The 18,759-nt window shown below is 41.9% G+C and overlaps 1 protein-coding gene across 1 annotated transcript in view; it reads right to left on the bottom strand.

The window, feature by feature from the left end:
* Positions 1-562: 562 nt before the first annotated feature.
* T265_01529 (hypothetical protein) overlaps positions 563-18,759 on the bottom strand; it is a gene marked incomplete at both ends in the record, with an annotated part of 39,262 nt that continues 21,065 nt past the window's right edge. Inside the window, 4 exons of the mRNA XM_009165570.1 lie at positions 563-582; positions 3,427-3,704; positions 10,182-10,221; positions 12,902-13,019. Coding sequence (XP_009163834.1) covers positions 563-582; positions 3,427-3,704; positions 10,182-10,221; positions 12,902-13,019 — 456 coding nt within the window. The remainder of the gene's footprint in view (positions 583-3,426; positions 3,705-10,181; positions 10,222-12,901; positions 13,020-18,759) is intronic.

Here is an 18,759-nt window from a genome sequence, read left to right as displayed (position 1 = left end):
TGGATGAGCTGACCTTGTGGAGCTGAACGTATGGTGATATACATGGATGTCCTGATCTGATTTATTCATCCAGTCGGTTGATGATACCAGTGCGTTATGTCCATGTTTGGATTGATGCATACCTGTTTGGGCCGAATCCGGTGAGTCTCCAGAAACATACCTATATTCCGTAGCTAAGATAAAACAACAGGTGTCTTTTTATGCTCAGCAAAGATGCTGTGAAGCATATGTCTAGACACGCACTGACTTCCTATCTGGTTAGCTTTCGTGTTGCACTTGTATATGGTAGCCATATCTCAAATTTGTTATGGTGCAGATTATTCGTAGAGAACTGGGTTTTTTTGCACATTTTATTGAGAGTATCTTCCGTGAACTAACACGGGACCGACCGTGTTCTTGACGATATCATTCGACATTATTTATTATTATTATGTTATATATCATCTATCACATTTATATAAGATATATTATATTGTATATACTATATTTTATTATTGTTATTTATTGGTTAATAATTTACAGTATATGTTATTTATCCTCGACGACGTTACTGCGAATAAATTTAATCAGTTGCACAATAGGCTGAGGTAAACAGAGACAGAAAGAAAAAACAAACGCGCAAGGGTGTGTTTCCCAGAGGGCTATGGAGAAAACGTCAGTCTACCAAAATTATATATCACCAGGTAGTGTACAAAAAATCGGTTAAAAGATCTAAGTAAGCCACCAAACGAAGTTTGCGAAGTAGAACACTATATGCATCACAGTCTGCTTGTAAGATCAGCTTTGTTAGCTGTCTTACATCGGAAGACTATCAAAAGTACGCTTTTGTTATTATTTTTGGAATGGTTTTAATTACAGATTATCTCCAGTTCAGCCCACGACCGGTTTCGCCCTTCTTCGGGCTCATCAGGTAGCCGCAGTCCCCGGGTTTCTGTCAACCTTATGTTCTAATTGAAACCTAATTGCACGAAATTATTGAAATACACTTAGTTGCAAATAACTTGCTTTTTTAATTTTGTTTTCATTTCAGCTTATTTCCAGTTCAATCACTCCCACAATTTTCTCTAGCTGAGCTGTTTATAAACGTGGCCACCTGGTTTACGCTGATATCCGTCGACGTACCCATCACAAACAATTTACACTTTTTCTCCCTCCAGAGTGGATTTCCGAGCACCGAAGAAGTGATTGTGTGCGTAACAATGAGTACAATGTACATATTTTGCACAAATGGCTTCTGAGAACTGAAAATTCTAGTCAACTATATTTGTGTCCTTTGGCCAAAGCACATCTGTTTTGCATCAAGCCAACGGTGACAAAATGGTGAGTCACTGTGTCCTTCCTCATCGCATATCTGCAGTCATGGAAAGTCAGTGTATCACGCATGACCTAAACAATAAAAATCCCCTTCCCTAGGAAGTAAATTTAACCTTGTTTGTAAATCTGGGAACAATCTTTTGTCAGACGGTTGAACACTGCTCTACTCCAGTAGCCTAGAACCGGTAGGAAATAAACATGAAGATGTCTTCTGTGAGACTATTGGTTACCTGCTGTACTGATGGTTCACCTTCATTGTGGACTCTACTGATTGAAAACTTGATGGTTGGTTTGGTGCAGACAGCAGGTTTTGCTGATGTAAATGTTTAGCGCTGACAGAAAATTCAGACAGACAGAAAAAATTCGAGTACTGAAATTAAGACTCTTTGGAAATAGCTAAGAATACTACTTATATACCGAGCTAAGTAAGTAACGAAACTTAGAGAATACGGTTGGGATTTACCGAAAAGTTACGTTTCACTGCATGAAAGTTTGACCAAAGTTGCCTGGGGTAATCATTACATCCCCCTTGAGGACAGCGAAAATTAGAAAGAAGCATTCTAATTACTAACTAGTATGTTACTTGAATCAAGTGTACTTCATTCAAATCCATAGAACCTCTGGGCCACAAATTGGGTTGGTAATCTGTTGGAATTGTGCCGAAATTCAAGTCTAAACCTATGAGGTTCGAATCCTGCCACAAACGTCTTGAGCGTTTCAGTCATGTAGAAACGGGGTACCGATTCCTCTCCGGGACAGACCACTCATGCGCTACCGTTGAAGTATCGTTTGACAAGTTTTCTTTGCGTAATTACTACACGCATGCTATCTCTGAATCTCAGCTTTCGGAGGAGGGTAGGTAACTTTTAGGTTCGTTTATTGCAAATGAACAAAGTTGCTCGCGATGATTCAATAAATAACGGGTAATCCCTGTTTTCGAAATGTTCACTTCCTGTTGCATTCATCAACGTGGTTTTTGCAATACAGTAATTATATTGATTGAGATTTCATCCTGTCAGTGAAATCAATCTATGCGGGAAGGCTGAGAAGCACTGCACAGCTGTTTCATCCTTCCTGGGCATCTCACGAAAAGCTAGCAGGAAGTTTTGAAGCCACGATCTTCCGGTTAGTGATTGAAAAACTTAACCATTCAACCTCGAATGGCTGGAAAGTAGTGTGATTAGCTCCCAATTAGGATGTAGGGCCACTTATAGTCCAGTCACTGAAACCACATTACACGATCACAAGTGTTGAGTGGCTCCTTGAGTGATAACTTCTCACATGGAAGTTTCACTGACCTTGTGATATCGTTCTTCTCCTGAGCCACTTATAGATTGACGGTATGTGACGGTCACGTGTTCGTGAGATGTACACTGCTAATGAGCCCTAACAAGAATGAAACTGCTTCAAAATACTTTTCAAACTAACGTTGGTGTTTTTATCGCCGTTAAACGTCAGGTTGTTTGAAACTATCACAATTACTTTTTCATACCAAATACATCCGTAGTTGGCATGGCCTAATGTCATGATATTATCTGAAATCGCATAACAAACAATTTTCAATGTTAAATATGAGCACCGAAATTATGTACTGAAAGTAAGTCTCCACCATCTAGCCGAGGCTAAGAATATCTGTCGACCGGTAGCCGTCCGACCAAGATTCAGGTTGTTTTGAAACCAAACAGTTCCAAAATATATCCAGAGTTAACATTCCTTGAAGCAAACCCAACCTGATTAAAACCGATTTACAACTATGTGGAAGGTGAAGCTGGTTTGAACGTCCTTGAACGTCAGTGTGAACCCCGAAATTTCGTGGGACTGACCGTTTTAAACATCATAACTCCATACACAGATGTAAAATGTGCGTACTGAAAACGATATAGTGATTTAGAATTGTCAATTTTATCATCAGATGAATGGAAAATCATTTTAAGATGATACTCTAAGATGCCTGAGGCTGTCAGTGTTGGCTGACCAACAGATGTCACATTCACATGTGATGCAGGACAAACGAAATCATCAGTCCAAACAGTGGGACCTACAAGGAGTACTATTGATGGGATGCGAGAGAAGAAAAAAGCACGCGTCTGCAGAGGCTATTATTTCGCTTACCCGCCGTGCTGTAAGCAACAAGCAAGACGACTCGGTTGGTGGTATCACGCAATGTGGTGTAAAATTTCTGGTTGTGGGAAACATGGTCATGGGAAATCGTTACATCTTTGTACAGCACCAGAAATTTCAACGATGCCGCGGCACCACCAGCTTCAGTGAAGCAACGGATATCAGATTGAATCTCAGGAAAATTACTGCTGGCCATAAACACGATTCGAGCCAGTGAGTTATCAGACATCAACTGAACTTCGACCGTCAAGCTTGGTGGATATGGAAAGCTAAGGAGGGAAAAGAGACAGAATGCCAATAACGTGCGATGACTATTCCGACTGATCCATGCGACTCGCTAGTGAGCGAAACCATTTAAAATCAAACTACTTTGACCATATTTAATAACGGTGGACGCCTCAGCCACCGGATCAAGGACTCTGAACAGCTAATTCTCTTGCCGCATTCTGTCACCTAAACAATTAACCTAAGAACCTATATGAACTTGTTTTTACAAGCGACACCAAGCTCCTGGTCTGGATGGCCCCGATTGGCACTGTACAGAGACAAAGAGAAGTCCTCAGTCAACGGTTGTTTGATTTCTCGGATACCATTTGGGAATCGTGCGGTGGTCCGGACTACCTAGAAGAATTTGTAATGGTGCCCGGTTCAAAAAAGAGACCGATGATGAATGAGACAATCACAGGGAGATCAGGTTGAATCTAGCTGTTAGAAGACTTTTCCCGTGTAGGGGTAAGCGAGATTTTGGCCTTGCTGATTTCGGCTTCGCATTGACCACGCCTCCACGTTCTCTCAGGTGCTAGAAAGTCATACGTTTCCCTAATTTTCCTGGACTCATTTAACTAGCTTGACAAGTTAATTCTCGCCAACACGCTTGCTCAGAGAGAAATTCTCCCGAAGTTTCTCAACATAATGGGTCCCCTATAATCTCAGACTTACATAATTGTGGGATTACGCATGAGGTTGGAGTTGCGCTTGATAATTTAGAATGCCTATGATGTCAAGGCGGTGTAACCATGATTGTCAAAGGACGTGTGCATCAGGATACGGAATGGGCTGTCTTTGTATGCTTGAGACTTGGGATGTTTGAAAAGCCGGACGGATACCTCTTCAGGTCTTTGACAAACATTGTCGTAGAACCATACCAGACCACAATAAGACAAGCAAAAAGCACGTGTTCGGTTATGTAACAAGGACTGTATTGAAGGTTTTTGTCCAGCACTAGAAGCTGCTTTGGTCAGGCTATGTATTGCATATGCTGAACCGTCGTTTGCTAAATTGTGATACTTTCCGCGCTCAGTTTAGAGTAGCCCAAGAAGAGAATTATGAAAGGGATTACGAAATACTTGGAAATTGTTAGTACAAATCGCCTGCCTGGATATGGCGTCTGTATGATTTCCTGTGCCTGGTTGGAAGGTCTGCAAGTTATGGCTGCTGATCTACGCCAGCGGCGTTTTTGTTGCCAGTTTCTATCCATATTGCTTGAATGGGTGACTGGAGGTGTAAGTACCTCGGATCACGCATGATGCCAGATGTGCTCGTCATAATCGGGTTGCAAGGGAACTCGCTAAACATCTCCGTCGACTGAGATACACCGTCTTCGAGGAGTTGAGAGCGCCTACCTCGACGTCCTTCATCAAACCTGACCTAATCGCTGTTCGAGATCACCGTGCAACTGTAATAGACGTCAGCATAGTCTCGAATGGGCGCGGAGTGACTGTGCGGAATGAGAAGAAGCAGAAGTATGGTGCTGATGAATGTTCCCCCACCATAATCTCAGCCCTACATGCAATCGGTTGTGATGTCGACTTTTGGTTCACCAACGGATGATCATCTCTTGTCGAGGGATCTGCTTTCCTCAATCCGCTAAGGCTGTTATTGGACTGGGACTTCCTAAGGTCTTGTGTTTGCTTACCATTGTGGGCTCTCTGTGTACTTATGACACTTTTATGCGTGGCACATGGCGTTGAATGTACATTTTTGCCATTTAATCTCACGCCAGACCCAGCATGACGGACAGTTTGTGCCTGATGTGCGAGTCTTGACTGTGCCAGCGCCTACCGCGCCTTGAAGAGCGATCCACAATATTTGTCCTTTCTTCGGTTGTTGGTCTTTAGACGCGTGTTTCCATAGCACAATCTTTACATACTTTGGGATTCATCTCATCAGACTGGAACTGTTCTTGGCATGATTTCGAATGAGACGTTTCTCTCTTTTCTCCCATATTCTCCTGTTACTCTTTCGCATTCATCGCTTGCATTCACTTTTATGTTTGTGACCACGCTCTTCGAAACTAAATGATAGTAGCACCAAACCTCTTCTCCATCCACTATTAATTTTTCTTTTTCAGATAACCATAATGGTTGTATGGCGGCGAAGCAACTTTGTTGAACACTGGTGTTATGATGTTAACGATGACGATAGTGTCTAATAATCAGCTACTCAATGATCTCTCTTTCAGCACTACTGGGTGGCCAAGCAGGGCCTTTGAAATTATCAGATCATTCATTCCTGTCTAGTGCAAACATTACACGCATAAAAGCGAATTTGACCATCTCTCTCATAATTCAAGATCTCAACTAACAGTACATATCCCTTGGAACGTCATTCATAATAGCCAACACTTCATTCCAGAAAATCTGCAACATCGTTAGTAAAAACATGACATAAAGTCACAAAGGTTGTCAAGGGAGATAAGCTGGTCAAAGGTCTGTCGCTAGTGTCCAGAAATGAGTATTCTCCTTGACAGCATCTCATGTTTCTGGTCATAGGAAGCGCAGCAAGTAATGGATGATTGTTTGCTAATTAGGAAAACGTAAACTTTTTGATATTCTCTTTTTTAGAAAATGGCAGGAACCAAACGGGATAAAAATGACAGTGATTTGAGAAGTTTAATGCATGAGAAACGCGTTGTAGCTTGAACTGGTAATCAGTACCACTTTAAATCAAATGGCATAACCCATCGTTGGACTGGGGCAAACTTCACAACATCCCCAAGCAAACTAACTAAAGACAACAGTCTCCTTATTCACAATTGTCTACTCTTTGTTCTGAAACGTGAAAAACATTTTGGTCGTTCGATAAATACTCTCGTTTACATATGGAGTTGGTTTTGATGAAATAATTAAGTAGATCCCAGAATCTCCCTTCGGACTAGTGTGTCGTGCCTAGCAATTCGGCAAATCTAAGTTCATCAGGTGATGCATACACTGCGTATGAATGTTACATTACCAGAGTATCTCTTGAGAGGACGATGAACCGGATTTCTAGGGATTGTGAACTTGTAACAAACGTTTACACTGAACCAGAGAACATAGAAAGTCAATCTGCAGTCTGGACTGAAATGAATGCGGTCACTATGTTTGGTTCACGAACATGCGAAGAAAGATGTTGCTACAGTAGGAAATCACCTTCACTAACCGCATTTGAGATGGTGCTTAGTAAATAAAGTATGTTCTGAAGGAAAAAAGTACTAAAAGCTAGCATCGTTGTTGTAAATGTTTCTTTAAGATGATGTGACCAAAGATGATATTAAGAGTGACCAGTCAGTGTCGCCCGTGCCTACAGGACTGATGGGTTCTTTACACAGTTGGCAAGGCTGATCGATGCTCTTTAAGGAACTTTGGTGTCGTGCCACAGAGACGACCCGCCCGCCACCTTTTGCGTTAAGGTACTAGTCCACGACAAAATTCATCCGTAATGGATAAGAGCATCCCAAATCCACTAATATATATACCAATTTTCCATCAAAGGCGTTGCGGTGACGTTGTCGCGACCTGCTCAACCAGACCCAAGTGAAGATTGTATGGCACCAAACGTAATCCCATGGTTTACTGGAAATCTTGCTGAACCAGTTTCGAAACACAAGGGAACCCCCGTAAGTCCTAATTAGACACTAGGAATCGTTCGTAAAACGCCAAGTATACCTAGTAGATGCTCTGAAAGTTAGGAAAAACTTGGGTAAAGAAGCTTCGAAGAAAGTTGTTTGTACTCTGGAACCAGAAGAAAACAGTTTGTTCGGATGTTACCATTAGAAGAATGTCTTGACGAGCATGTGGACTCGGAGATGTATGCGGCATGCATCTTGAAAATATTTTGAAATGACTGTCCAGCGAATGGTGAACTGTTGAGCGAATACAGTGACGTTCACAGCTAAATCGTCCGGGAGACTTTATTGAACGTCAGTCAGTCACTTGTACTGGATGTTCGCCTGACCTAATTTCACTGACGATTTGCGGAATACACATTTGGAAACACCACATTAATTTCAGCATTACATCAGGGCTCACACCACAGCGTATAAACAGGATGGCAAGACACAGTAGCACTAGACTTTTGGTAATATCACTGCCTAAAAACTTACGGTAATGCGACTGTTTGAGACTGGGGTCATGTGGCGTCCTGTAAAGTGTTAAGATGTAAAATGAACCAAACCTAACGGAACAGCACACCAAAGCCTTATTCGATAAACCGGTGGTATTCATCCACTGACCTTGGAGACAAGCAATGTGCAAGAGCATTAGAATGCCACAACCGAGTTAGTTTGTCTAGAATGTGATAGATGGGCTGACGGGATTGCCAAGCACCTAACATTTCTAATTCTCCCTTGTGTTTGGTGGTTTTGGGACAGGCTGCATTTTGGCGACTTTTTCAGAACCTGGATGAAGTATTGTTTTGTTCAGATGAATCCACGTGGCTGAAAACCAACAGAAGCTGCTGCCTCAAATTTCCAAATATTCGGCAAGGAAGTGCAAAATAGAGTACCTCACAGAGAATAAGTTTACGCACCTGAGTAAAAAGCTTAGGTTGTTCCGTACAAGTACAATGCTATGGCGTTTCGGTATCTTTTTTTCTAAGGATTAGAACCAAGTTTCGTGGTGGAATGATGATAGAATTCTGCAATCGGATACAAAATTTGTTAGAAGTGATGCCGTAAAACCACTTGTAATTCCGGAGTTTCGCCAGAGCGAGGCAGAACTAAATCAATACCAGTGCCTAAGGATTGATTCAATTGTACACAACTTGCACAACAATGGCTACACAAACAGGAGCAATTTGTGCCAATCTCAGTGTTTGGTTTTGTAGTTGAAAGTATCACTAACAGCAATCTGAAGTGTAAATAGTGTATTTGCAGCTGTAGGGAGTTTTGGTGGTATTTGTACACTAAATTAGCTCCCCCTGTTTATTTGCACACGGTTAAATGTCAAAACATTATCCTTCGACAGTAATTTTTTTAAACAAGCGGATCCCATCTTTTCCTATTTTAGGTGAGAAGCTACGATACAGAACGTTTGTACGGACAAACGGGCAGTGGACAGTAGAGCATTCTTTTTGCAAGGCTTTCGTTTGCTCGCTCGCTTTTCAGTTCGATTTAGGGCAGTTCCTTCAGATTAACCGGAAACGTTTGATAGCTAGCTAACCGATTGTACAAGTCACGCAATTAACTGATTGTTGGTTCAGACAATCTTCAATAATTAACTATCTGGATGAATGTGATACGACTTAAGTACATACACAGTAGTTCAAACACTGGTATTTCGCATCGGTTGTTGGAGTTTATCTATTCGCTTCCCTGTAAGTGACCAGGTTTTCAGTAGACAACTTTGCACTTAGCGAGAGTACGGAAAATAAGAAGCTCTGATACGCTTTTGGTTGCTGGTTGACAGTTGAATTGCAGACGTTTCATCACCAATTGAGGTGAAATCGTCAGTTCGAGGTTGGATGTGCTCCAATCAAAGTAGTCTCACACGAATTGGTTCGCTTAGTTATAAAGTCAACCTTGTGTGCTTTGTCCACACAAAGAAAAGAGGGACAAAGAGAAGAGGGGGATTCGACGGCTTGCCGAATGTTCTCGGAGCATGCCATGTGTAAAGTGCACAACCACAGGGAACCATACCAGCAAATGAGGGGAATCGAAGTTGAAAGATGGCTTGACTATGTTAGGATTTTCCTAGGGTACTATTGGTTTTAAAATCACCTATTGGGGGTGCATTGCTTGGGGTTTGCTGATCGGTTCTATGCACAAACCAAGGCAATGACAACTGTTCAGCATAAATATACCCTAATCTCCAATTTACGTCACCTCTGAAAGAACATAATACACGGCATGGCACCTGACTGAAGTAAGTCAACGGCATTTTTGAAGATGTGCCATCTAGTCATAAACGGACCTTCCCGGAGTTTCCGCACAATAAGTCTAACAACACTAAGTTCGCATCAAATTCAAGGTGCAGCGCGAACATATTGGTAATTTTATTGGGAGTTACACTGTCCAAGTGAAACCGACTTATGCTGGAAAACCGAGGAGCATTGTACAGCTGATTCATCCTTATGGAAACTGAACATATTGGTAATTTTATTGGGAGTTACACCGTCCAAGCAAAACCGACTTATGCTAGAAAACCGAGGAGCATTGTACAGCTGATTGATTCATCCTTATGGAAATCCATCAGTTGTGTGCATATCATGAAACTCCAGGAGGTCTTGAACCCGTGACCTCTCAGTTGGTAGTTCAAATACCTAAACTTTCGACCCCGAGGGGCAGCTTAGTAGCATAATTGGCTCCCACTTGGACATGATATATTGTCATTAATGCTTCAGTCAGGAAACCCACATCTCGTGGTCACGTTTACTGACCGGCTTTCAAAGAGACGACTTCGCAGATAGAACTTCTCTTCCTTTCTGAGGTACATATAGATCATCATTAGTTTGAGCAGATTTGGTAGTTTTCGACTGGCTTCACTTACAGGACAAGATTGTCATTGGAGATTCTAAAACCTCCCCACGCTACGAAGGAAAAAACATAAGTACACAAAGTTTGCTAGCAGCATCGTCCAAAGAGATAGTCTGAATGACGGATCAATTGGTAATTGGTTCTGCCGTGTCGGCGGGGCAAATGAACTTGCTAAAGAAACTTGAATACCGTGTCATTGTTAGTTTTTTCCTTCTTGAAGCACTAATTACGTTACTGACGTTCATACGAACGGCACCAAAACCTGCATTTAGCTCCATCAAGGTAGCCAGACATCAGTGACTCAGCTCCACCTTCTCTGACTAGTTTAATGTGTCAACAAGATCTAATAAGCATCTGCAAATAAAATCCCACAAAAGACCATATATTACAACAAAGACCACGCGCACCCCTGGACACCAGCCTGAATTTCTCCAAGTAACAAGAGAACCACTGGGCTAGTATGAGTTTAGACCAAACTGTTGATCCTGCCTATGTCACCTTGCCTACCTCTCTAAGAACGTCTGTACCAACGAGTTGTAAAGGCTTCACACCCGCCGACATAAAGCCCAGGGATCATTGTGATCGACAAAGAGACAAGGTATTGTCTTTGAGGATCACATCTGTAAGTGTCACCAGTCTACAGCAATCTCAATGAAGTTAGCGTTCTTCACAGTCGGTTGATAGCCCCCTGCGAAGCCCCAGTTCGTGCAGCCCGGTAGGTTGTTCGCTCCGGTGAGAATTGAAAAAACCGTTTGATCTAGGAAGGGTTTTTCAAGAGATTCGCCTTCAGAGAGACTAGTGTATCTCAAAAGACATTCGTATGGAAAATAACTGGCTTGATCTTACCAAAAAGCTGACCACTTTTTATAGAGTGAAGATCTGGGATATGTTTGCAGTGGCACTGTCTACTTAAACTGCTGCAATTGGCCCTAAAACTCCCCAGCATTCTGCAACGAGGGAACAGCCCTGAGATTGCCATCCTGCTAAAAGTTTCTAAGATATACAAAGTTAAATGACACCATAGTCCTGAATAGCATTTTGAGCATTATACACACTCGGTCCCAAGATAAACCTATCCTCAGATCCAAAACATACAAGCAGTTCAAGTACATTTTTGTTACTTTTGCTTCTTACTCACAGTGTTTGTGTGATGTGCTTAGTTTATTTCCTGTGACTGTTTTTGATGTTGCCAGCCAGCCTGTTTTATCCAGTGGTCTGTCGCTTTCGATCACTGTTTCTGTCATTTGCATTCCTTTGTCTTCTATTCAACAACAGTCCTAGTGATTCAAACAGTGACGAGAATTTTTCGAACATTATAAAATCGTCTAAGTGCAGTTCACGTGACATCCAATCCTGAGCAACAAACGTCAAAATCGCACACTACATAAAGCGTAAATTGTTGATCACGTCATATGCATGCTATCTGATTGGGAAACTAGGTTAACATGAACCGCAAATCAGACTGGATGCTAAGTACTGACAGTAGTATCGAGAAAAAGCTCATGGATTGATTCTGTTGGCTAACGGAAGCAACATCGCCATATATGGAGTTTCAGAATGTCGTAGGCATCTTTATTCCTTGACGTCATGCCGCCTGTTGAGAGGAGGACAGATTTCTGCCACTGAATTGTGCGCGAATCCTGAAAAATAGCTGTTTGCACCGCAGATGGTCTTCGTACAAACCCGTAAAAAGTAAAAACAGCAAATAGCGAATACAACCGTGACCTACAGATTTACCATGGTTGGTCAGTGGCTACGAAATTTGTAGAATTTGTAGTCTCACCACTCTCCTTTGTTTTCCATTTGCAACTTGGCTGGTTGTTCCGAAAGTGCGAATAACAATCCAACAACTAACCTGGTTTTGATGGCCAAGTGAAAGTTCTGTTACCATTCCTCAGTCAGGAAACATTGAATGTTCAAGTATGTAACACCGCCATGTAACTACGGATGACTGTCACCGGTATAGTTCACTTACACCTGGTCTGGAAAATCTCGGACAGTTCAGCTAGGGTTATGACGACCGTAACCCGATTCCTTGGTCTTGGGTGATAACCTGCGCACCTGATTGTGACTACTATTAGACGTACGTCTGTTACGGAAGTATCTCCACTCAAGTAGATGGGGCCTGCTAGCTAGTCACTGCTATCTAGTCCCAAGGCGGTGGTCACATGCAAGCGCACTTCCTTGATCAAATACAGGTCAACCAAACCGACAATAAACTGTCGGTTCGACGCTTGGCAAATTTTCACACTGTCCGACTTGCAAGTTCAGTCTCTCTTGGACTCGTGGAGTAGACCATCACAGCGCCCTCCAAAACTAAGCTAATGACTGATCGGGGTAAGGATGCGAAAAACGTAAGACGTGTGGTATATTCACGACCTGTGGTGGCTTCGCGGATCAACCAAAAGCCTGGTTCTAAGATAGCACCATATGTGGGAAATTAAGTTGATAGAAAATTGGGAAACAGGCTTATCTGATAAGCCCCAAGAAGAGGAGCTTACTAAGATACGAGCGCATTCAACTAGAATACGAACATCTAGCTAAGTAGTTGCCGTGGTTACACCTCGATTAAAGCATAGATGGAGGTGCGATTAGTTCGACAAGAATGATTGATCGATATCCAACATGATTCAAGAGAATAGTCTAGTGATTATCAAAACAGTCCCGGATAGGAGAAATTCGGCTACCGAGATCACATGAAAAGATCCAGGAATATGCTTCTGAAATACTTACGGGGAAAAGCTAGAGCAAATGAAGTGAAGAATTTCAGCCACAGGCGTATAGCCGTCTTCAAAAAGGATTCTTTACCAAAATGACAGAACTCTATGAACCGGATGTTCAGCATCTTTAGCTGACAGAAAATACAAAAACTGGAAAAAACCCAAGGAGTTCCGGCAGCTTTGAAGCAGTACGCAGCAACACTGCTCAGCGGGTCAGGAGATGTTGATTTGATCTACATAGCCCAACTGCCCTATTGTGCAACGCAAACCTGTTTGGCTGACTTAACTGCAGACACACAAGCGCCAATGGTCAGGTGCAAAATAGGACAACAGCGGGAAGGATGTGTACCTCAGAATCAGCCTCCAATTTACAACAGTCAAGATTATGGCTCCTACCTTGCTTAGCCTATTGGTTACTGGTGGCTTGAATGAAAACTCCTCAAGTATAAATATATCCAATACATTTGGCATTTGGAAATTCAAAATGGAAAGTCCAGATTCAGCTATATAACTGTGAGATAGTGTGCTACACAGAGTCCTCATACCTCAGCAGCACCGCACTCACCCCTTTTTGACAACAGACAATTGAAAACAAGGATCACAAAACCCAGCACGTCGTCGGTTCGTCTTGAGTAACGCGTCCGGAACAAACACTGCTTAAGCTGAGGTACAACGTTTGCCTTACACTGAGATAGTGTTCGCCCTTCATTATTGTACGGATGTTACACACTTGAAATGTGGGTGTAGATGATACTATCACTGAATAATTTCCGGGATTGAATACGATTACTGTTAACGGATATCAATGTCTTCAAGACAGCTAACAGAGCAGGATTTTGAATGCAGTCTGATGCGAAACCAGCTCCGTTGGGGCTGTGGGGTAACTGTGGATGAAAGCAGATGGTAGACGATATGGCGCGAATTCGTGTAGATCCTTTTAAACGAGAGCCATTGTAAATTTTTTGATTGCGCAGCTTGGTAAGTTACCCATTTTCTGGCAAATTCCCAGGTTATTTTCCACACAACTAAGCAGGTCAGCATGTTAGTCACCACCTGTCGCACAATCCTTGCTCGGCGAGTTCGCGACTCAAAAGCTAAATTGCTTCTGTCATCAAGATTCGTCACATCTGCTCTCTTATCTAGAGGATAATTTCATTTGTCTCCTAGTGCCAATAAACCATTTTTCTAATTACCTACCTATTTATAGATGTAACACCGGTGAACATGTTGAGTGTAGAGAGGACAGACATGAACATCTGCAACTACATTAGCGAAGTTATGATGATCTTGCAAATGGAGCAAAATTTACAGCTCTGGGCATATTGTTGCGCCGCCCTTTGCAAATCACTCATTTTCTGAGGGAAGGCCTGTCTGAAATTCGCCTTCATCTTTAAGATGTCTAACAGAACAAGCTCAGCCAAAAGCTCAAGAATACCATGGAAGATTTTGCGCTATCTTTTGCAGTCCCCAGACCATCCGGTTCATTTATGCTCCTGCGTTTGGTGGTATTTCACTTTGTTGAAACAAAAACGCAGGGTTTTATTAAGGTAGGACTTGCCGCTGCTCATTGCGAATATCCCAGATCGCCATGTCAGTCGACCACCACTAGCTATTAAGAATAATTTCCGGGAGTTTATCAAGTTTTATTATATTGAAACAGGACAAAGTAAGAGGGTTTTATCCGTCACTTGTATCTGTCTTTTAGAGTTAGATCTTATCAGGAGATTTATATGAGTACAAAAGAGTGGTATATGAAGGCCGAAAAAGCAAAACTTAATCTCGTTGAAAACAATAACTAATTATCAGGACCGGAACTTCCCTAGGTCACTTATGCACCGGTTATATGATCTCAGCTGTGGTTGAAGTGACATCCACAAGTTTAGAAAGGTATCAAAAAGCTCAAAAGTTCGGACTTTCTTGCGTAAAAATGCGCATCGGTGGTGCTTAATCGTTTTCTTGGGGTACATAGGGGTGTGGCGGAGACGAAACCTCGAACAGTGTCATTTGGAGAACTTTACAATCGTTAACATTTCCTTCAATCAAGATAGCTACGGGAAAACTAAATGGAGCAATAACGGAGAATGAAATGAACAATAACATAGTGATAACAAAATATTGCTTATTCAGCAATCCATTTAAAAAGGCGGGGTAAAATACAGTGTAACCGGTGAGACGCAAAGTTGGTATTATTTATTGAGTGACAACACAGTCTTCGAATTTCACAAGTTATCGTACCTAATAAGCATGAGGTACTAAACAGTCATTGATAGCTACTGGAGCTATGAAGCTTGAAATACGATCAAGTTGCCCACATCGTTCCAACGTAAGCACAATCAGTAAAGTTAAACGGATTTAAGTGCACCATACTATCGTGAGCCCACTTATCTGTTGCTTTTATATACTGTTTGATTTAGTGAGTGTCTGGTATAGCAGTACAATGCCGTCCGCAAATTCTACCACAGTACACTGTTTTTCAGTTGTCAAAGGACCTGTGTGTAGAGCAAATTGAGGCCATAACAAAACACCTGCTTAAGGCATGCTAGACTCGCTGATTAGAATACTCAACAAGTTTCGGTTAGCCTGAAGATATTACTTTCGGGCGATAAAGTAGCTGTGTGGGGGAAAGTGTTAATCCCTCGATGTTCGTTCCCGTATGTAGCAGGTATTCTCGATCTACAGAGTCCAGACACTTCTGGCCTCCATAAAGCAGACCTGGGAGCCTTCCGAATTGTGCGACGATGACAGGGCACCGTGACCATATTAGATCTTTGGGTCTTGTGCACAAATTTGTGTATAACACTAACTGATGATAGTTCTCTCAGTGAGGATGTTGGACCGTCAGGGAGTGACAACTGCGTAACTTTCAGTCAAAAAGATGTGCACGATTTTTCAACAGGTCAGGATTTTCAACAGGTCAGCAAATTTACAGACCTTTGTGAAGGATATATTTTGACCATTCCTCGTCTGTTGGTAAGTCAGGATTTTCTCCAAACATAACTGTACAACTGATAGATATTTTCTACGCACAGCAATTTGACACTAGCAGAGACACCAAGTTCGGCTTACCTTCCCTTTTTGAATAGAATTTTGTCCGTTTTGGGAATGTTGATTTTACGTATGGGTTTTTCTGTATCTGCGTTTACGAATGAATGAAGTTATTACTGGCTATTACTGGATTCCCAGAGGTGTGCGGCACTTGCGGGGTATTTTCAGGCCCAAAAGACACCACTTATCATGTATATCTGACATTAGATAGTACGAAGCGGTATGCGTTAATGGCATTCATCCTGGATATCTCTGACTTAATCCGAATAAAACATACTTTGGTCCCTGTGGGCCTTTTACACTCATCGCCTAAGTTCTTGGGCTTGGGTGACGTAAAATCGTGCCAGTTTAAATACAGAGTTCCTATGGTATAGGACGTATCCAAGCCGGACTCGAGGCCACACCAAAACACCAAAAAATTGCAAATGTGTGTAGTTCGCGAATGTTCTACGATGTAGAGTTCTAGTGGAACATGACATTAAGGGAAACTCGATGAGTACGCATAAATTTTGAACCCAAAGAAACAAACGATCGGTTATGAGCTGTCGAAGGGATTTCAGCGAACTTACGAGTGTCGTGTTATGTCCAGCGAACATTGGCTTTTCTACTGTCAACTAGTTATCGGTGGTAATACCATGAGGAATTCCTTCAGCGCTTTGCTCTATGAAAAGCAAAATTAAACAAAATTTATTGCAAACGACGGATTTTTTCCCATTTACCTTATATTCCAATAATTTTTATTTGTCCTGGAACACGCGGAAGTTAAGGAGCCGCTCTCGTGTCACGTTTGGTCTATATGTTCAAGTTTTTGTACAAATTCACATCCACGGTCTTCCTGCTTACTTCACGTCTGAAGTATTCGGGTGAGTTCACACCTGATTCTTTCCTGCTAATCTTGTTGTGTACACTGTGATTTCACATTTGTCGCTTCCGTTATGCTCCTTTATCGCCCTTAATGTTTCGATTTAAACGTCAACCACACCTTGACCTTGTTACCGCACGTCTTGCTTGAATCGACACGTAGGTTTCGCCCTCGTTGCTTTGAGTCAGTGTGGATTTTGGGTGGGCATAATACCCATTTATACAGAAACCCGTTTCAAGTTAGCGGTTCCGAAAACTGTGTATAGGGGCCGGCGAAATCCCTAGATTTGGGTTTTGTGCAATCTCATTATTTTATCACAGTACTTGGAGTATCGCATTTGCAGATAAACCTCCATTTGAACGTTTGCGATTTTGCATTAACTCAACGTGGCCCGGCTGATTGCTTGAAATAATCAGTAGCCTCTAAGGAGGACGTACTGGACTGAGTTTCGCTCTTATCAGAGCATATCAGCATTGTACAACTTTGGCTGCCTTGGAGTTCGAACCCTGTACAGTTTACATGCGAGGGAAGTGTGTTAACACAGCTCCACAAACGTACTTTGGATGCCTCTGAATCATCACACGGATAAGTTCACGATTGAGCAATGTGATCGGTTTGCCTGAACTCTCGATAAATATACACTAAGGTAAGTTGTTTTGATCAAAATTTCACCGACACTTTTTCAAACGATCTTGGTTAACGTTCCCATGTGTTTCTTTATGTCTCAGGTCAAATAATATGGCCCCAGATGCGCTGCTCTTATTGCAATGAAAATGAATGATCATGTAATCGAGTCACTAAGAAAGTTCTTTTTGCCAGTGAAAACGGAACATGCGGATACACTCTACTGTGTTGAAAAAAACATCGGTCTTTTTTTAACAAACGGAGCTCTAGCCTCATGGACGCTTCCTAGAAGTATATAACTAAAGCGGACACCATTCGCCCTTACTAAATTATACATATTTGTGAAGGCAAGCCCTGGAGGTGACAAGGGTCGTTGGGTTACCCAAAATGAAGCCATCGATTAAGCAATAAGACACGTTTGCGTGCCAACGTCTAGCCCTAAGAATTTTGTTTTCATATGATACTCCTGTGGTAGAGGACAAGGTGGTAGTGGACAAGGACCTATGTATGCGTGTTCGATAGAATATACAACCAAAATACCAGCTTAGAAATAACAAATGGCAATAAGAAATGGACAAGTGAACGGAACAGACTCACTAAATTGGAGGTCCAATAATTCCACTACACGAAATGTTGTGCAGTAATTGTATTCGGCGGTGAAGAATATATCCAGAGTAAGAAGGATATTCTCCACTGATAGTTCGAGTTTTAGAAGTAAATTCCACGGTAGACGGTTATCACAGCTGAAAATTTTCACAAGGAGTTATTGTGACGTTCAACAGTTCACACAAACACAATAATCCAATCTCACGACTTCAGCAAACAGCAATCAGCTCAATCGGATGCAACTTCACTGACTCAGCAAAAAGCAGGGAAGTCGCGCCAAGAAATTTTATATTTTTTCATTTTCGATTTAATGTAATTATTGGTACAATAAAACAAGATGTCATGATACGTGTACAGTGTTTACAAATTGCAATTCAAGTTTATATGAAGAGAGTAGAAAATGGGGAAAATGTAACATTGATTTGCAAAACAACACAAGTTCCAGGCATTCGAGTCTATCCCTGCTACGCTCAATATTTTTGCCGGTATTACGTTTACAAATAGGCAGGTAATTAGAAACAACGGTTCATGAGCACTTGGAGGCAAATTAACCTACCTCCGAAGTAAGAAAGCAGATGTAACGAGTCTTGATAACAAGGGCGATTTAGCGAATCGACACTCATTTGCAAACTAATTTGGCTTTTTTTCGAGAGGCTCACCTGGAACCCAGCTGAATCTCTCGTTTGTGATGTTCTCAGGCAACTGAATGTACTGCACCAGGCCGCCTCATGTTT

Source organism: Opisthorchis viverrini (genome assembly GCF_000715545.1).
Source record: "Opisthorchis viverrini unplaced genomic scaffold opera_v5_16, whole genome shotgun sequence".
NCBI classification, from domain to species: domain Eukaryota; kingdom Metazoa; phylum Platyhelminthes; class Trematoda; order Opisthorchiida; family Opisthorchiidae; genus Opisthorchis; species Opisthorchis viverrini.
Note: the sequence above shows the minus strand (reverse complement) of the source record. Positions and strands in the feature narration are given on the sequence as shown.